The sequence below is a fragment of the Rhodamnia argentea genome, chromosome 6 (assembly GCF_020921035.1).
Source record: "Rhodamnia argentea isolate NSW1041297 chromosome 6, ASM2092103v1, whole genome shotgun sequence".
NCBI classification, from domain to species: Eukaryota; Viridiplantae; Streptophyta; class Magnoliopsida; order Myrtales; family Myrtaceae; genus Rhodamnia; species Rhodamnia argentea.
This window is the reverse complement of record NC_063155.1, coordinates 9014394-9035422: the sequence shown is the minus strand read 5'-3', so window position 1 is coordinate 9035422 and position 21029 is coordinate 9014394. Positions and strand designations below refer to the sequence as shown.

Below are 21029 nucleotides of genomic sequence, written 5' to 3'. Positions count from 1 at the left end.
TATATGGTATGGTCGATGCTGATGTCGACAAATGTCATAATTTTTTTTGTAATATTTTTTTCCAATTTAAAAAATTATCAGCGCCGGCCATATCATATAGGACGATCGGCGTCCATGCTAGTGGTTTTCTATCAAATTGATTAAATGGATTGAATTGACACAAATACAAAAGATTTATGATTAAATTGGTTCAATTAAAAAGTTCATGACTGAATTTGTACCGATACGATAGATTGATGACTATTTTTTTTTGTCCTTTTCCCTTTCTCCTGTGTACGAGATTTCCTAAGTTAGCTAATTTTCTCACACGATTATTTTTCCGGTTATACGTACCTCTTTCAATTTAATCCATTCTTCGATTGAGCAATACATGATTCAACACTTTGCCATATCGTGACTTATCCAACGCACTAATCACATCGGTTTTGCGCATCATTTGGAGCGTTGATCCTACAAAAGGAGTGCATAAGAATGACAACTGGCTTTTCACCTACAATGACTTCATTTCGTGGGAAGCTCGTGTGACATGTATTCACCCAAAATGAACCCCCAAAAAAAAAATGTGACATAAATATGGGTGGGTCCATTCCTTCATGATAAGAGTGGACGAGACGAAGTTCCGGAGCTTGAACAGTATGAAACGAGTGCCTTTCTCGTGGGTCTACTCTGTAGGTTCGCTATTTTTTCCTAAATTCGAATGTCTTGACCGACCTATTAACGAATGACTAATCGAAAGATGTCCTAGGATGTCCCACCTTGCTCGGTATGAAAAAGAAGAAGAAGTTAATCTTTATTAAAAACTGAGTAGCTTCGTATTTCGATTATAATTTTTGAGAAGTGATATAACCAAGTTATTATTAAGTGTTTGAATAGGAAGAGTTTATGTAAATGCATGAATTATTCAATTATTTAAGGATCGTTATTAGTATCCCCAATAGTATTATTAGGAACGGTACAATTTCAACCGTACATCCACATACCATCGCCGCGTGTTTTGCTTAGAGCAATCACTGATTGAAAGATTGTGTGATTCGATAATACTGTGAAGCTAATAGATTTTTTCTTTTTTTTAACTCACATGACATTTAGCCCCCCAATCTCGTCCTTCCGCGACAAGTATATATGTACACGCTCGGAGAAAAGGCACTGCTTCTACACTTCCCAACGATAGACCTTCAAACTCATCAGGAAAGGAGCAGACTTTCTTCTTCCTCTCTCTCTCTCTCTGTGGCACAGAAGCACTGAAATTATTAGGCTTGGCAGAAAAATGAAGGGAGAGAAGAAGGAATACAAAAGAGGGTTGTGGACGGCAGAGGAGGACAGACTTCTGGTGGACTACGTGAGGGTGCATGGCAAGGGGAAGTGGAATCGCATTCCCCAGATGACAGGTTCGATTCTTCTTCTCTGGGTTGAATCTTCGCGAGTTTTTATGGATGTATGGTCGGAGAAGTTGGAGAACAACATGTGTTCGGTGTCTCTGGCTTATGATGTTTTGGTTTTTTTTTCCTCCCCGTTTCTGTGTAGGCGTGAAGAGATGTGGCAAGAGTTGCAGGTTGAGGTGGATGAATTATCTGAGCCCGACCGTGAAGCGAGGTGATTTCTCAGAGGAAGAAGACGACCTCATCATCAGACTGCACAATCTTCTTGGAAACAGGTCTCTCTCTCTCTCTCCTCCTCCTCTTCCTTCTTCTTCCTCTTTTGGGTCTCATCTGATATGAAATGTATCTGCAAATGAAGTGACAGTCATATCTGGGTCTGCAGTTCTCTCCTCTTGTGTTTTTCTTCACATGAGAATCAAAATTGTCTTGATTATTCCCATTTTTTGAGTCTTTGAGTGGTAATTAAGTTAACTTACGGCAAGACCCTTTTTCAAGAATTATTTCTAGTTTAATTGTAGCTCCTCCCAACATTTACTTTTGTTTTTCAATGTTCTGAACAAAGTTTCTGATGTGCATTACTGACTCATGACCCAAGAACATAAGAACACACAGCTTTTTGCATTAGTCCTTGTGGAAATGATTTTGCCCTATCTTTTTGCCCTTGATTATGATTAAAGCCGGCAAACTTTCTAGACATAAATGATGCACATATGTAGCTGTCAATAATGCCACAGTAATTGAGCTGTTGCTAGTGGGGACATCTTACTTGTGCAAGTTGACTATCAAATCATTTGTCTTTTGGATGTACTTAGCTCAACTTTTTATTCACCAATCTCCTTGTTGATGATAATTTCGCTTGATCAAGAACAGTATACCATGGTGTTGAATGATGATATAGCAACAACTTTAGAACTTTTCTGCATGTGACTTTTGATTACCACTCATGGCCGAGAAGAAAACAAACACAAGAACATGACGGTACAACTCTAAAACATGCAAGTCGATGTCCTTTGTCTTGTTTTCCAGATGGTCGCTTATTGCGGGGCGAGTTCCTGGGAGAACCGATAATCAAGTGAAGAACCATTGGAACACTCATTTGAGCAAGAGGCTCGGATTCAAGAAAGGCAAGGGCAGAGTCAACGGTCGTCAGAGAACCCGCCTCGCAAAGGAGAACCAGAATCACACCGAAGTAGTGGGCTTGAGCCCGAAGCAGCCCTCCGACGATGAAAGCGCTCGGAAAATCAATGGGGATGACGAGTCATCCCGAAGGGTGCTAGGATGTGATTCCTTGCAACAATTGGTTACTCCGGACAATGAGTTCCACAATCCCTTTTGGTTCTTTAACAATGATCTGAGTCTTTTTAGTCCCGATGTCATGGGACGTTTCGATGAGTATGCTCTAGATCTTGTTTTGGATGGCCTGTAAACGTACTCCCTTTTCTCGACCTCAACCCGAAGTAATCTTTTATGAGTAATTAATCTCCCAATTCCCTAATGTGGACGTGCAAAAGCTAGTTCTTGTTTTTCTGGAGGAGGGTCTGGCGACCACAAACGCATGCATTAACTTAGAAGACATCAAGTGTGGTAAATGCAATAAACTTAGGGATCCGGATGTTCGTCCGACACATGGCATCATCCGGAATGCTTGGCCATATATACAGTACATCAAATCAAAGATGGATACTGATAGAGGTCGTTTGGCTTTTTTAGTACAGTACACAATATGTTTCTACTAGATCACGATGATGGTGTTTGACAGCACCGAGATAAAGCGGAGACCACTGCGGGGAAGAGAGATAAAAGTTCATAACAAAATGCCAAACATGCGCCAACTGTTCTTGATTTTGGTGGGTCTCACCCTTGTCTGGTATGTTGTTCTGATGAAGAAGTTTTGATTCATATGGGGACCCTTTTAAATTCTCCTGACCATGGAACGACACAACAAAGCTCTCAAGAACAAAGATTCTCGATCTAGGGGTCCATACATAGCCTATGTATACATAGGTATAGGACAACAACGGCAAAGAGTTTACATGACATCTAATAATCTCCCCCACTCATCGGACCCTAGGTCGATGCAGTTGTTGTATTAGGTGATCTTGGGCTTCTTTCATCCCAAAATCTAGCTCAAAAGATGAGCATTTTCCTCACACTTAAAAACCGATCACCAGCTCTTTCCATAACCGACATGGGATAACTTCAACACTAGCTTGATGATCATTCAACCAACTCAAGGCACGTTCATGAAGCTCTTCCTTTGCTAACAAAATGGACTGATTGTAAGCGTCATCTTGTAGTTGTCTTCTTTTTCGTTACCGCGTCGACCGTGTCGGAAAACAGTTGCTAATGCGACATGATAGAGAGACAACTTACGGAAATTGCCGAATCGTGCGAGAAAAGGAGACCCCATTTGAATCCCGAATCCAAGTTATGTATCCAACTATTCAGGTGTTGCTAGGCCGCGCTTGATCCAAGGGAATTTATGTGGTGCAGATAAAGAGAATGGGACAGGAAACGATGCAATGATGAACTCAACACCACCAATCGCGCCACCTTTGCCACCAATTCCTCCCGAGGTCTTTTCGGACATATCGGGCTGGCGTCAACTAATCATTTTGACATGACCATTAGCTTTTTTTCCAATCGCCATAGTCAATCCAAAACACCCGCACATCAGTCCCCACGAAAGAGGCCAAGAGATGTGTCTGAAATGATGGCCAATCATCATGATCATCATCACTCCCATCCCATTCGAGAGATGGGAATCCAATCCCAACGTTGTTGCCTTTGGCAGCTTGAGGACAAAGGGCGACCCAACTCGGCTCGACGGGGGATGGGCCTCTCGACCTTGTCGTGTGTTTCAAACAAGTTTTCCAAAGCCGACGAGGCACTTCCGCTGTCCTTTTTGCGTTACTCTGCTCTGGATACGATGCATCATCTGACGAGCTCGAGAGGAGGGGGGGCGAGAAGAAGACGATGATTGCCGAGTTTGGAAGGTGGACAGCACCCCCACTCGGGCTCTGCGCTCGGGTGTTTTCAACGACGGAGTTATTGGCGTCTAAAAAAGGCGTTGCGCAGCGAGCGAAAAGGTGTCCTGCTTTGGGCGCGAAAAATAGAAAGTTGGGACAGCAGATGGGGACCCCTTTGAGGGCTATGATCACAAATGGAATGATTTCGGCCATGATATGAGATGGATTGCATCCTATGCAATCAGTTTTCTTAGTGGTCGGCACGCAGTGAAAGTGGGAAGGGTGATTATGAGTCCCGGGTAGAACCGGGAATACCCTAAAAGTTGGTCCGGCTCTCGGTTTGGGACTCCTCGGTCCGGTTGCCATAGGAATGGTGATCATGGATCTTGGGTAGAATTGAGAATCTTCCGGGACCAACCCTAAAAGTTTGTTTGCTTCTCGGTTTGGGACTCCTCGGTTCGGTTTCCATAGGAATAGGGGTCTCAGGTACAATCGGGAATCTTTCAGGACCAACCCTAAAAGTTGGTTCGGTTCTCGATTTGGGAATCCTTTGTATAGTTTCCGTAGGAATGGTGTCAAAGTTGGTCCAGTTCTCGATTTGGGACTCCTCGGTCCAATTTCCATAGGAATGGTGAGCATGAGTCTCGAATAGAACGAGGAATTGTGCAATATCAAACCCAAAAGTAATTTCAGTTCATGGTTTTAGGACTCTTCGGTCCGATTTCTGGTTCCAAAAATTTGACACCGATACTATGCTATCCAATCCCGAGTAGGAATCAAACCGACACAGATCAAGAACCGAAAAATCAGATCAAGAATCGAAGAACCAAACCGAAACAACCTAAAACTAGTAGTATCTATGGATCTTTTCATCAATTTTTATACTAATATTGTTCAATTTGTTTTTCCATTACTATAGCTAGTTTTGAACTTGCTCCGGTGCAGGTGGAAGAGATGTACCTTTTGGAATCCAATTGCAAGTGTTATGTACGCCCATTGCAGGAGAAACCCATTGTCGCGACCCGCCTTCGGCCTCCCGCGAGGAGTCCGGCGGGTTTAGAGGTATTGCCATAGGTCAATGGCGTGAACTCTCTCAAGTCCTACCTCGCGTGACATTGGATTTCTTTTTACCGATTAGCAAATCAAAATACTATTAAGAGTCGCCACTAGCCTATTGGGGTCGGTTAGAAACCAATCGAGACACGGGAGGGTTATCTCAATTCCTACGCAACCAAAGCTTCTAAGTTCGGGGACTTGTTTATGCTAACTAGATAATTAGCGTCCTTTTGGTACCTAACCGGTCGATATTTTCTAAGGTGACCATACATTCTGCATATCATTTTAAGCTCATCAGGTATTTAACCAAGTACAATATTTTTTTGCCATTTCATGCAATTACCTATTTATCCTTAACCTAACAGATAGGAAAAGCGATTAATAGACAATTTTTTAAAAGACAGTGTTGTAAACACTCAATCAAATAAATATGCCAAATAAAGATTAGGATAAGCACATGTAGAACAAATCTATGATGGCGATATTTAAACAAACAATTTCGACTCAAAGGTCAAATTACAACAAGATCGGACCGGATTGGACTTCGGTCTTCAATCAACACCAATTTAAGGCTTAAAAATTCACATTAGGGGTAAAAAGGTCATGAAAAACATTTTTCTAATTTTCTGAAATTTTTCTGATTTTTTTGAATTATTATTTTTTTCGAATTTTATTTTTATTTTTATTTTTTATTTAATATTTATTATTTTTAAACGGAGCTGGGTCCCGGTCGGGTTCTCGGGCCCGGGAGAAAGGACCCGAACCGGGCCTGATTGACACAAAGAAGCTAAGGCCCATTTTGCTTTTATTGTCAACCGAACTGGGCTCCAGCCCTGCTGGCCCATCTCTCTCACGCCCAAAATAGCACAGGCCCACCAATTTCTCTTTTTTTTTTTTTTTTGTGCCAGCCCATTCGAGCAACTTCTCTTTCCCCTTCACTAGCCCACTCGAGTAGCCCACAAGCAAGAGCCCAACAGCCCCTCTTCATTTCGGCCCTTCACGGAACACCCCAAGCCCAAACTTCTTTCCACAGCTTTGATGGGGCCCAGCTCCAATTATGAAATAAAACAGGCCCAACTAACCAGACCCAAACTTCTATACGCCTAGCCCAAAGACCCATTCACGTTACTGTTCATCGTTTTCTTTGCGCGACGACGTCCTTCTTTCTGCAACACCGACGGCAACGCTGCCTCCGAGACCGGCCGGTTCTGCCGCTCGCCTCGCCGCCGCACCACCGGGACTCGTTCACCACATCAATGTCGGGCACGCTACCATGACTCGCTCGCTGAAAGTGCCGCGGAAAAACGACGCCGAGATCCACGTTCAATGCCACTGGTTCGGGTCTACTCACGTGTGACCACTAGTTCGCGTCGTCTCTGCTCACGTTCGCGATGCTACTGATACGGGCTTGCGTCGTTTCCGCACCTGTTCGCCCTCGTGTCGCCTCAGCCCGAGCTCGCAGTCGCCTCGGGACCTCACGCGTGACCACTAGTTTAGGTTGCTCACGCTCTGCTTTCACTCACGTTCGCGTCGCCACTAATACGAACTCGCGTTTCCTCTGCTCACCCTCGCGTTGTTGCTGGTCCAAGCTCATATGTCGCGTCGCTTGCGCACGCGTAACCACCGGTACGAGCTCACGTTGCTTCTATTCACCACGCCACAGACTCGAGGAAAAACGCCTAAGAACCGAGCTTCGAACTGTCACCGATCGCTGGACATCTGCGACACGGACAAACTACACCGACTGCTCCCGACAGTCCTTTTCGACCACTACCAGACCGACAACTCTATCGAAGGACAACACCACGGGAACAACCAGACGTCACACGCTCACAGGCAAAAGTCATGATGAAGCAGGTTGGGGGAACCGAGCAGTCAAGGTGGGAACTAAAGTTTTACGCTGGACCAGTGGAGATAAACTGAGCGACTTGAGACAATAAAGGCCCCGTGAGTAAGCTTTACAGTAAAGGAGATACTTCATTAGTTAGGCTGAAGCTCGCCGGACCAGACAAAATAGCAGTCCTGACCCAGCGAGTTTACAGGCACAAAATGGAGTACTAGAGGACCGATGGAGTACAGACCTGTTCTCGAGCTGGATCAACAGCGAAAGAATGTACGACGATGGGTGGACGGCGCAAGACTTTCCCCTTCGTTCGTGCGGACCACCTCTGTTTTCAACAGAGATGTCTTTTTCCTCCTTCAAGCTCTCATCCCTCCTTTTCTATCTCTGACCGAACCTCTTTTGGAGCTCGAGCGAACCAACAGCCTGCCCCCATTTCTCCTTCTTTTACCATCTTCTTGACTCCTTCCCCAAGTTTCATTCTGCGGATGGGAGTGAAATCCGCTCGACGCAGACGTGGGTTGGTAGAAGACCACGTGAAGTGTATGGCATAAATGAAAAATCACGTGTGCGTGTGTCTGCCCAAGCCCACGTGGGAAGAAAAAAGAAGGCTGGGCTTGAGGGGGAAAAGAAAAAAAAGACTTGGGTGGGCCGCTAGTGCAAGCCTGTTCGCGGGAAGGGGGAGAAAAAGGCGGGCCGAGCTTGACTGGCCCGATCCGATTTTATTCCTTTTTCTTCCCTTTTTTTTTTAATCATTTTCTTATAATTTTTTTAGATTTATGTATTTTTATTTTATTTTCTGTTTGCAAAAGGAAAATAATAAAATATGCATATCTGATAAGTGAGACATATTTTACTTTAGAGAGAAAATAAAATACGGGACCGTCAAAATTAAGTGTCGACACCCACTATATTATGCACTTTGGAAACCTCAAATTAACTGCTCTCTACTTTCTTACACGTGTTTCTAGTTTACTCTTGAATCACTCCCTTTCATTTACTCCACATGACAACAAAACATGACTTCTCCTATTAGGTTCGACAGATTACTTACAAGTAACTTTGTTTAGGATAGGTACTGTTGTTAGCGAAACTCTATTTGAAGAGGAATTTTTATTGTTGATGGACTAAAAATGAAAAAAAAAAAAAGAAAAGAAAAAAGTGCGTTGGAAATCCTAAAACTTGTCACAAAACTGCAATTAAGTTATAAAACTTGCAAAAAATGTAATCAAGTCCTAAAACTTGTCAAATTGATGCAATATAATCTTTGCGTTAATTCCGTCCAACTTGGCTAACAAAAATGTTGACGTGACTCATTTTAATAACCTCTATCTCCTACATAGCAAATTACTCCATCGAACTTGTCCCCGTCCGCAAAATGATGCCATGTTGGATAATTTGCTTATCCAAAACAACATCTCTCTTCTTGTCTCCTCCCTTGTTGTGTCTCTTCACATCTCCTTCCCATCTGAACGAGTCTCCATCTGAACCCCAAAGCCCCAAATCAAGATCAAAGATTTAAAGTTCCCTCGCGAGTCGAGAGTTGGAGTTCGACGCCCATCACAATTTGGACTTCTCGTGCGAATACGGCATTTTTGAGTGGCATCGATGACGGCAACTATCTCCAAGCCTCTCCTCTCCTTGCACATCTCTCTCTCTCTCTCTCTCTCTCTCTCCCTCTCTCTCTCTCTCTCTCTCTCTCTCTCTCTCTCTCTCTCTGATTCTAGTTTCTTGAACTCTTCGACACAACCAGAATGCATGGCTTTAAATGTCTACCTTATATAATAAAATGCCACTAGTGAAGGCAAGAGAACATTATTTCTTGGTTTATGGTCTTTTTCATGATCTACATCCAACTAAGTACTTAAGGAGTTTATGTCTCCCCCTATTTTTTTGGTAGAGAATTGACATTGACATTTTGTGTATTTTACTCGAAGAGACTTCTGTTTGTTTGTTCATCCAATGCATGTGGGATGGATCTAGGCCAATGTATTAGATTCCTATAAAACGATCATAATACACACAACTTTTGATCAAGTAGCTTGTCTCTATTATTCTGTTTTGTGGGTTCCGCTTGCTTGATAATATGACGACCAAAAGAATGAGGGTACTAACATCTGAATCAAGTTGCATAACTCCTAAGGAAGTGGACTCAAAGCTAACCTGCTATTGCGATCTTCAATCACCAATTCTTACAACAAAGACAAGGAAAAACGTAGAAAGAATGTTCCACGGATGTGCTAAGTTTGATGGTCCAGGTTGCCGCAATTTCTTCATAGGGGTTGACCCAAAGTTACCAAAACAAGCAACAGACATGATAGTTGACCTCCTTGAAAGAAATCAAGCAATGTGCAAATCAAACCAATTGAGGTGCGACGAGGTTGATGTGAGCTCATTGCCTACTAAAATTATGATTCGAGTAGCAAAACATAGACATTTAAAGTAGGAGCTCGCACAAGTGAAGAAAAAAAAGATTCCGTATCAATTGGCATTCGTTCTGTGCATGTGTTGTATCATTATATCGGTTGTGTGTAATTTGAAAGTTGGTGGGAAGTTTCTTAGTATTCCATAGTACCTTGTTTCTAAGTTTGCAAGTTTGTAAGACTATTTGTGGGTAATTGAGATGAATTTGTACATTTGTGCCTGTTGTCAAATTCTACAACCATGCTTTACAAATGTTGAGCAAATAATGACAACAAAGACCATGTTCAGGTCGCCTTAAAAGTACTTTTGTTCTGCAATGTCTAGACGTAAAATCATCAACATTCTTATCTAGTGAATCGCTAGCGCATCAGAGTCTTAAATAATGGTATCCGGTGCACCTCTCAAAGCCCTAACCGGGTACTTGTGGATCAATCCAACAATAAGATCATCATCGGAGCACTCAATTTTAGCATATGGATACGTTTCAAAGCTTGTTTGTGCAATAAAAGATCCTCTGAATGGAGTAATTTTCTATAAACACTATTAAGAAGGCTAACAAAGTGATTTTTCAAAAAGTGAGGAAAAACTTCACATTCAAAAGGCATAAATCAAAAGTGAAGATAACTCCACCATTAGATATACATCATAAAGGGTACATAAGTCTCAACATTAATGGAAACTCCAAATCTTAGTTAACTTTAGCCACTAAACTAACAAAGCTATTTGTCTCATATAAAATAATCACTTTCGGCAAATACATCAATCCAAGTCTGTGGTCTCCGGTGGTCTAATAAGTTGTGATGGTCGCTTTGGCTTTAAAACAACATACTTTCAAGGAGCTACTGTAGTATGAGAAGATTGGGGTTGCAAACTCAGCAAGGGTTATAATGGTGCGTTTGGCTTTACAACAACATGCTTTCAAAAAGCTAGTTTAGCGTGAGATGACCGAGGCTGCAATCATGGATAGATTTCTCAGCCGAATCATTTTCTCTGGCTATTTACCTTTTTCATTATGCTTAGAAGCACTTGGTTCTTATTGTGTAAACAATGTGAAGGAAGGAGATTTCTTGCATGAGATTCATGTTTTTGACAATGTTGCCCCACTAATTTTTCTTGTAGTTTGTATATGATTCTAGTATATATCTTGTTTTAATGAATCTGCAGCAACACCACGTGAGTTTTTCTGATTCATATTGAGCCAAATATTAGTAAATGGTCAGCAAATTTTTGGGATCCAAAACATCAACATTTACCTTGTCTTAAAAATTAGACTCCGCTAGCCATTGAACTTTTTACTTACTAGGATTAGCTCTTTTTCCTGCTCATGGTTGTCAATTGACAATTAAACTTTTAAGAATAGTCAACAACATTTTGCAAAGAAAAATAAATTGCAATAAATCACAAGAAATAAAATTTTCATATTAATTCATAATTTTCTCCACGTGATCGATAACTTTTCAATATGAATACTTACTCTTAAATTGTAGTCAATAATTCATACAGAGTAAATATGAGTTTTATTACAAATACTTTGTTTGTCTATTCTAGAACATCACGAATAATGCACCTTGCTTTTGTCCTTTTCAAATTGTAGATGTTTTAGGGAACTCAATGCATGTCCTTGTAATGGCCAATGCGCCTAATTTCCCCGAACAGATTCCCCACATTATTATTGAGCGTGCACATTTCCATTGATATTGCATACCCAAGAAAGATAGGAGGAACTTTGTAATAACTCTAAGGATTCAACTTGAATTATTTTTACTAAAAAGGTGATAGCGGGTTATATATATAGTTCTTGCTATCTTGTAATTGTATTTTTTGTAGAATGACTTCAAGCATGGACGGTAGCGCTCCACCACCTACATCTATCGATGAAGATTTGAATAAATCACTATGGAGGTATGATACTAAATTAGCTAATCCTAGCAATGCCGGGAAATTTGTCGTAGAAATGCAATTTTTGTGAAAAAGACTTTAAGAGTTCATGCACGAGAGTTAGAGCTCATTTGTCAATGATAAGTGGAAAAGAAATACTCCTCTTACTTATTACGGTTTTCTAATTTTATTTTATAGGTATTATAGTGATCAATGGCTCAATGAAGATCCTACTCGAGTTTCTTCATACAAGGATAAGGAGATCAATCAAGAAAGACTGAATTGCCTTAGCAAATACTTTCCTAACTTGGATGAGCGCAACAAGGTGAATTTGGAGTATGTAGATTTTGCGTGCACATTCAAAATTGGTATTCTATGGATCCTAAGGCTTGGTGGGTTATTCATTGTGCATGTGCACCTATACTTCAAAGCATGGCCTTAAAGCTTCTTGCACAACCTTCTTCTTCATCATATACTGAGAGGGATTGAAATGCTTACTCCTTTGTGCACCCAGTGAGGAGAAATCAGACCCTAAAACATGCAGAAGATTTGACTTTCATTCACAGTAACCTTCGTCTTTTATCAAGAAAAAGCCAACAATGTGCAGAAGGAGAGACCAAGATATGGGATATTGACGGAGATGCATTTGACACCCTTGAAGATGTTAGGGTGCTTGAAGTTGCAAGTCTTTCACTTGATGAGCCGGAGATGGGGTCTATTGTTTTTTCAAACGAATTTGATAATGTAGATGTAGATGAATGACTTCTTGTTATATTTGATAGTGAAATGTGAATTGTTTCTTTTTGTTGGACTTATTGTTTAATGTTAACTTTAATGGTAGAATGTGGATTGATTGTTTTCTTCTCTCCAGTTTTATGGATTATTAAAGAGAGAAACCTATGAACCCCTTCTTTTTTTGAATCTTTGATGCACAATCCACATCAGGAAATTAAAAAGTGCAGCAGAAATGCCTCTCAAAAGAACTAGTGAGTCACCCGTTGGCCCTACGAATTTCATGTTGTTCTTGTGAAAGCTAACCATGTCAACTAGAAAAGGTGTCATTAGGGTTCTTGGGACGATTTATAGTTGTGTCCTTTCTGTAATACTTTCTGTTTCTATGTTTTTAGTGATCGTGTTGATCAGAGAACATAATGAATGAAATGTATGTGCAAGATGCATTTTGTAGTCTCGATCTGCAGTTGAGAAATGAGAACTAATAAGAACTTGAGAGCTCAAAGTACTCCTTTTTGCTCGGTTGTAAGTTGCAATTGAAATTTTGAATCCTATGAAGTTGCAATTTTTGCCAACGTTTGAGTTTGCAAAATATGAGCTTCAATGGTTATTACTCCAACTCCCCAAACCCAACTTAGTCCAGGATATTACTGAATTTGTCAATTCAAAACAATGAATGATACTAACATGGTAGATTAATCATAAAAATGATAATTTATCATGTATGTATAAAAATATACAATATGCTAGAATTCTCTATTTTTGAGGAAATGACGTATCGGCGTGCCGTGTTGTGTCTTGTCGCGTGTCAATGTCGAAGCTACTTAGCTTAGTACTTGTCTCTTCATCATCAACATGCTCAACATCCATGTCAATACTTTCACACTAAAGTTATCCCATAAATACCTAAGAATTAGCCCGTCTTCAAGAGTACTACTTCCACGAATTCTGTAAAATGATTTCTCTATTTCACGCACACACAAAGCTTCAATAGTTTCAATTACATTACGCAGTGCACCCATACTTAAGTTTATTTCAACAATATCAACAATTCCGCCTACGTAATCCAAGCACTGTCCAACTTGAAATTTACCCCCAAAGAAAACAGTGTCATAGACTTTGTTTTCGGCCATTGGACCTACAAGGAACAAAAACACAACACTTCCGATCGTCAAATTTCGTAAGCTTGTTCAAGTTCTAGATTGAAGATATTGCAATCCTTTCAATCGTCCAATTATGTACTACTCGATCAAACAGAACGCCTCCATAATGGGCCTGCATGCCCTCTTTTAAGCCCAGTTCGAGGTCCATTTTGGCCCATTGCTTGACTTATTTCTGAATTGGGCCCATTTTAAACCGAAACAGAACTCATCCTTAAAGGGGTACAGGCCTACCTTTTAAGCCCAATTCAAGGCCCATTTGGCCCATTGGCCTAATCCATCTTTAATGGGCCGCAAGGGCACATATTTAAGCCCCATTTCGTAGCCAATTTTAGGGCAATTGGCCGATTATTTTGGGCGTTTGAAGCCCAAATCAGGGCCATTTTTATCGGACGAAAAGTAACATTTTATGCCGAAAAAGGGACCCACCTTTAATGGAGCTAAAATGCACATCAGCTAAGCCCAGTTCAAGGCCCTATTTAAAGCCAATGGGTCGATTATTTTGGGCCTTCTAAGCCCAAAGAGGGGCTCATCTCCAATTAGGCCAATGTGGGGCCCATGGGCTGATTAATTTGTACCTGAATTTACCCAGCGAAGCCCGAAACACGGTCCATCCCCAATGTGCATACAGCACACGCGGCCCAAAATATGACCTATCTGCTGTGGCCCTTATTAGGCAAGCAAGATCTAGATCAAGGTCGGTTCGACACCCATAGGCCAGTTACTTAGGAGTCATTTGTTCCACGAAGTGCAAGAGAGGGCCCACTGGGCCGATTTTAGCCTTAACTGAGCCCATGTTGTGGGTCCATCTGCAGTCAAAAGAGGCCTTGTTCACCTTACGCTATTGGCCTTTATTAGGCCCAAGAGGCCTTAGATATAGTAGCTAGGCCCAATAGATCACTTCCCTTGCTAGCAAAGCCTACCAATTCCCATCACATTCACTTACCAGTCTCAAAATCCCTTTTTCGACATGAAGCAAGGTGTCATTCCTACCCTGAAAGTGAAGGCGCTCAAATCCTTGACCTCTTCAATTCCCTCTGTTGATGCTACTTATAGATCATGGATAAACCAGCAAGGCGTCGCTCTTTCCTAGAAGTGAAGGAGCGAGAGCCAGTCAACTATAATTGTGAACATTGTTGGAAGATCTAGGCAAAGCAGGTGATAACCCAATAGATTCCTTCCCAATCAGGAAGCGAAATTAAATCGTAAAATTCGGCAAAGTATCTATAATTAGTATTTTGTGTCATTGACATTTTATAAATTACATGAAAGGTGTTACAAAGACTGGAATTTTGAGTAATGATTTACCATATATCAAAAGGAGATCTTAATTTCGAATGCATGCGACCGATTCCCACGAGATACAATTTCATATCTTTTTTTCAACACTAGGATTACTCGCAAATTCGAGGAACGAATCTTTTATACATAGTTTCTTTTCTTATTACATTTCGAAGCGCAAAAATATAATTTCGGTTATACGGCAACAATCTAAATATCTGGTACATCATCAAACACTACGAATATTACGGTACCAAACACAAAATGGGATTAGACAAATTAACGGTCCGAGGATTTTGACTGGGAAAAGATCAGCAAATTGCAGAACTAAAAAGGTCGGGACTTGTCGCGTTTTCCAAATCCGCGAAACTTCCTAAAACTGTTGCGCGCGATCGCATGAACAAGAAGGGGCACGCGAGACTCGAAGGAGCTCGCACCTGACGCGAAGTCGCTTCGAACGGACGCCGTCGAAGAGCAGCATTTGTCGCTTCCACCGGTCCGGAATCGAAGCTCCGTCAAATCAGTCCTCAGGAGATCCGATCTGATCCGATCTCGCACCACTCCTAGGGTGGGGTGAAAAATCCCTGATCAATCGTGCAGACACCGACGCATATCGCCATCGTATTCGCCAGCCGATCGGTCCGAGAGCTTTCGGATTGCTTCGGTTTTTCTTCCTGTTTTAGACATCGGCGAAGGAAGGCGAAGCTGGAAGCTGAAGGATTTACTAAATGATCGAAGAGATATGAACAATGGATCCCCGCAGAAAACAGTCAAGACGACGACGTCTCGACATGACTCGTGAGAATTCCATTCCACGAGCCAAATCCCTTCTCTCTCTCTCTCCTCTCGTTCTCCTCATCACACAAAAATGGAGAACAGCAGGCTGAACTTTTTTTTTTGGTCCGAAAGCAGGCTGAACTTAAAACGGTGTTCAAGTTTAACATTTGAGAATATAAATATTCCTACTTTAAGCTCCCTTTTTTTTTTTTTTTGAAAAAATGAGCAGCTGGGAAAATATTTTTGCGAAAAATAATCATTAGTATCGTCTGAAATAATTAATCCGTGAAAAATATTTTTATCGTCGACAACAATTCATGTCTAAATATTTTCATGAATGATGTAATCTTATTTTAATTCATTTTTATAACCGATACAAGCGATCATTTTCAATTTACTTCTTTCGGGATCTTTATTGGCTTCGTTCTTTCCACGAGGTAACTTCGAGTTGATAAAGCATGAGCATGGATAGAAACAAACCCTTACTAGCTACTTCTAGGATGCCTCCCGAGCACGGGAGTGGGCTTCTTGGAGGGGCTTCCACCAAGCCTCCGCCCTTGCCCTACAAAGCGTGCATATTTCGCAAAAAATAAATGACTCGGAGAACATTTCACTAAAATGACCATTTTATCATCGTCAACGAAAGTGTGCAAGCATAAACTATTGCCAATAATGAAAGTACTTTTCATTGATTAATTTTTTCAATTGATACAAGCAATTATTTTGGGAAAATATTTTTCAAATTATTAATTTTTTCACGAAATAAACAGAGGGTAAATAGGCAGCTTTTTCATACGTTTCATAACTCTATTTTCTAGAGTACATCATTATACTTACAAGTGCCCATGACTCTATTGATATAAACCTAAATTGTGACTCGAGAGGTTTGTTCAAGTAATATTGACTTTTAACTTAATTAGGAACATACTCGCGCTTCATAGAGGAAGGCATTTCCTATTACTAAATTTTATGGATATATATTAGATTATAATTCGATCGAATCTCCTAAAATAACCTTAACTTTATATTCAATCCCAATTCTACATTGAATTAAAAAAATCATAAATTTTCACTCTAATCCCAAATCTACCCTCCGTCCAAAAACCACCGTTGGTCTCTTTAAAACTATCAACATTAGGATATTGTTGTTGTTCTGTAAGAAGTTGAGGGTTTTAGAGATGACAGGGGTTTTGATTATGAACATCTAACTGGCCCTAATGTTGATAATTTGGAATAAACTAATGGCAATTTTTGGAAGCATAGGCAAATTTGAGACTACAATCAAAGTTGGTGATTTTTTTAGAGGAATCATTTGGATCTAAAGTTTGGGGTTCTTTTAAGGGAATCAAGCTTTCATCTAAAGATAACGATATAAGTGGCACAAGTCATATTATCAAGCTATCCGATTAGGAAATATGTATTATAGAAATGAGAGGACAACACAAGCTAATGTATCCTCTTTTTCTTTTCTTTTTTTTGTTAGAAATGACATTTCATTTCATTCGCTTCATCGGGATGCAAGGGAGAAATATCGCAATTCAACTGTATCAAAATACATCACAGACAACTTTAACATAAAACAAGCTCCATATAACAAGAGAAATCATCAAAATAAGGTCATGGATTGTACGCTCAAAGAGCACATCTATGGCTTCTTTGCACCACAATCGGCGGCCGATCGCCGAATCCGTCTTAATAATGAGCACACACCGAGAACTCCATTTGCTGCTATGGCTTTGCCTTTCGGGTGGGGTGCGCTTAGGTTTGGCGTCCCCGACACCTTTACCGAGCAGAGTAAAAAGGTTGAGCGAGCATAGATTTGACACCCGTGAAAGCGAAACATTCACGAAGCTCCTCTGATCTCTTTCGAAATTGGACTTGTTCACCAACGGAACTCGAGGGGAAAAAAGTCCCGAAAACATACACACGGGAAACCCCAAATCTAAACTAGATTGGGATAAAAGCCTCTCAAAAATAAGAGAGAAAAGCTCTCAAATTGGAGAAAAGCAAGAAAAAATAGAAAATCAAAACAAGTTAAGAAAAGGGAGAAGGGGTCTCCTATAAAAAAAAAAAAAAAAAATGTTACTGGCAGCTAGGGTTTTGAGAAGGGTGGAAAAAGAGAGAAAGGGGGAAAGGAAGGGGGCCTCGAAAAATATGTATCCTCTTTTTATCATTCATGGCCTTTAATCACGTCCTTATATTGTACTAATCGTGCCTCTACAGCATGACGTCAATAGCACATCACAAGTCTTGACCAAAAAACAAGATAGCACATCAAAAGTAACAAAGAAAAAGAGAGAAAACATTGTGCGAATGCGATTAACGAAATCCCATTCTAATAAAGATTCAAACTTCTAATTAGTTTTGGATAATTGAGGCTGGATTCATGGTCATGCATATATTTATCAATGGACTGAAAGGAAAAAAAAATCAACGTAGAAAAGGAAAATTAAAATCAAAGTGATGAGAAAATGGAAAACAAAGGTTGTAAAATAGAATTTCATAAAGTATTAAAAGAATTTGCATTAAAGAGAGCCAAAAAAAAACAAAAATAGAAATGGATAGTAGTTAAGAGAAAGTGAAAGTCAAAGCCCACTTGCACTGTTGCCATATTCTCACCCTACCCCTTGATTTTTCTTATGGATCCTATATTTCACGAAATACAAATAATTTAGATAACATTTATTTATCAAAAAATGGTCTCTTACAAATGAATAAAAAATTATTTGTTCTAGGCAAAAATATTGAGAAATAAATAATTATCGATAATGAATATTTTTTTTTATTGACTAATCACTTCAAGTGGTTATTTTTTAAAAGAATATTTTTTTAAATTATTTATTTTTTACCAAATAAAAATAGAAAAATTTGGACAATGCGATTGATTTTGTTTTAGCCGTGATTACCAAGAGGAGCCACTTCCGGAAAGGTGCTGTGACGTGAAGTGTGCTGCGGTTTGTCTGTGTGATAACACGCGTCAGGAAGCTGCATCAACTTTACGCCAGGCAAAACAACTTCCTAAAAGGCATTACAAGGGGCCTGATTGGTTCAACATTTTACCAATAGACTTTGAGAAAATATAAATATATTTGAGCTAAAAACCTTTTTCAAAATGTAAGTGCTGTTTGGTAAAGTGTATTTTAAAAACATATTAGAAAACAACTTTGACGTAAATGTTATTTGGTGAAAAATGAACTTTGTAAAAAAAAAAAAGGGTGGTCGGTGGAGGCGACAATTGTTGGTGGCGACGGCAATGGCGGCAGCGGGCGAAAGTTGGCGGCCATCGGTGGTGGGCAGCGGCGGCGAGCGACGGTTGGCGAGCGGTGGTGGATAACAGTTGGCTAGTGGCGGCGATTGGTGGGGGGCGGCGGTTGGCAGACGATGGTCGGTAGTGGCGGGTCCAGCGGCGGGCGACGGAGGGGGATGGCGGGTGAGCGGTGGTGGGTGGGCGGTGACGGCGATTGGCGATGATCGACGGTAGTGGGTGGCGGCAATGGACGGCAATCTATGGCGGTTGGCGGCGATGAGCGATGGCAGTGATGGATGGCGGGCAGCCGGCGATGGATGGTGGGCGATGGGGGGTGGTTGGTGGTAGTGAGCGGCAAACTAAGGTGACAAATTTAAAAGAAAAAAATTAGTTGTATTTCGCAAAATTTTTTAGGCCAAAGTACCTCTAGACTAAAGGATTTTCGAGAGCATTTGAGATGCAATTGCATCTCCCTAAAGTGAGCCAAAAAATGCATCAAACTCCATTTGCATTTGGCCAATGGACTTTAGAGCTTCAATGCTCATTCCCAATCTTGAACCAAACAGGGCCAAGATGTCATTGCCATGAGGTGGTACTTGCAGAACGTTTTATAGAATTGTGACACCTCATATCGCAATTGAAATCGTGGTGAGAAGGTTCTTAAATCTATTTCGAATTAATTAATTTTTTTTGGATTAATGTCACCAAAAATTCTAAATTGGTATAATAAATTTATCTTGAACTATTTTTTTTACCATTAAAAATCTCAAACTAGTATACCTGTGACAAATTGACAAATTTACTCTCTATTTTTTTTTTCATTAAATTTTACCATAAAATTGTCCAGTTGGATAACACGTAGCAGTTGAGGGATATACCAATTTGGGATTTGTACCACCCGTTTGTCATCGATGTATCGGTTTGGATATTTTTGCGATATTAGCCCGGTTTAATGGAAACTAACGAAGGGCAAACTTATCATATGTATATCGGTTTAGTATTTTAACAGTCAAAAAAGGAATTTGATGGAAATTTATCATAGATGTACCAGTTTGGGATTTTTTATAATAGGAAAAATTTTGAGGTAAATTCATCACGGTGATGCAATTTTAGAAATTTTCATGGTTAAAAAATTAATTTGTGCTAAATTTGTGACAAATGAAATTTAAAATTTTTCATGGTATCAATCTTTTTTTTTTTACCAAGAAAAATCTTAAACTAGTACATATGTGACAAATCTACCCCAAACTATTTTTTTCACTACCAAAAATCATGAGATGGTACATCTATAATAAATTTACCATAAACTAATTTTTTTTACCCCAAAAAAATCCAAACCGGTACACCCGTCCGTGACAAATTTACATTCCATTAAATTGGGTTAATATCTCAAAAAATTTCAAATTGATATACCCGTGATAAATATAAGGTAAAAATCATAAATTGGTACACTCTTGAATTGTCACGTGTCATTCAACTCAGTAATTTGATCGTTAGATTTAACGAATACGTGTATCAATTTGGAGTAAATTTATTATAAGTATATTAGTTTAAGGGGTTTTATGGTAAAAAAAATTCGTAGTATTAATCTTTAAAAAAAAAAGGTATTTGCTGAATAATCAAAACAGTTGAAGATTCATGGGACCTACCGACCCGATAAAACACAAAATCGAAAGATATGGTCCGTGCAAGAGCATATCTTTCATTGATGGCGACCCATCCCACATCGGACCTTGTCTCTTTCTCTTTGTCCGATTTTCACGTTCACTCTATTTGAGAGCCGCCACATGGGACTCGATCAGACCACACGCTCGCCCAAGTCACTGTCTTGAGCTTCTCGACCTTCCATTACCTCTCCCCCCATCGGAACCCCGTGGTCAAATCTCAGCCGTCCCTTTCAACTTCTCTTTTTATTTTCATTTTTCTAGTACATTATATTTATTTTGTTTTCCTTAAGAAGATTTGATTTGATTTTTTTTTTATGATTATTTCTCTTGCCTATTAAAGCGAGGACCCTCCCCTCCAATCTTTCTTCGCTTTATTCACTGGCTCTTGCTCTTTATCCGGGCATCTAAATCTTTGGTGAAGGATCCAATGATTGGATTTTGGGGTTTAGATTTGGCAGACAATTGAGTTTCGGTCATTGGAGGCCTAAAACAAAGAGCCAGGTGGAGTCCTACTCTTTTTCGCCCGAGCCTGGCGACGGTTGCCGGCCTTCGCTCGGGGCTGATGACGAACGGCCACCCTCGACTTGGCCAAGCAACCTCTGCCGGCACTCCAAGAATG

General features: G+C 40.3%; 1 protein-coding gene across 2 annotated transcripts; it reads left to right on the top strand.

Annotated features, from left to right (window-relative positions):
- Positions 1–1116: 1116 nt before the first annotated feature.
- Positions 1117–2874, top strand: LOC115741435 (transcription factor WER-like). 2 transcript variants are annotated; one of them, XM_048280602.1, is made up of 4 exons: positions 1117–1388; positions 1525–1654; positions 2406–2648; positions 2682–2874. In XM_048280602.1, exons 1-4 carry the CDS (start codon positions 1268–1270, stop codon positions 2803–2805), a joined length of 618 nt encoding a protein of 205 aa, XP_048136559.1. In that variant the 5' UTR covers positions 1117–1267; the 3' UTR covers positions 2806–2874. The 2 variants fall into 2 exon arrangements, with proteins under 2 accessions (XP_048136559.1, XP_030531188.1); XM_030675328.2 differs by having other exon boundaries at positions 1118–1388; positions 2406–2874.
- Positions 2875–21029: the final 18155 nt, after the last annotated feature.

Coding starts and splice junctions, on each gene's coding strand:
- LOC115741435 (XM_030675328.2), top strand. CDS start 1,268: ATGAAGGGAGAGAAGAAGGAATACAAAAGAGGGTTGTGGACGGCAGAG. Junction 1,389..1,524: donor TCGCATTCCCCAGATGACAG/GTTCGATTCTTC, acceptor GTTTCTGTGTAG/GCGTGAAGAGATGTGGCAAG. Junction 1,655..2,405: donor CACAATCTTCTTGGAAACAG/GTCTCTCTCTCT, acceptor CTTGTTTTCCAG/ATGGTCGCTTATTGCGGGGC.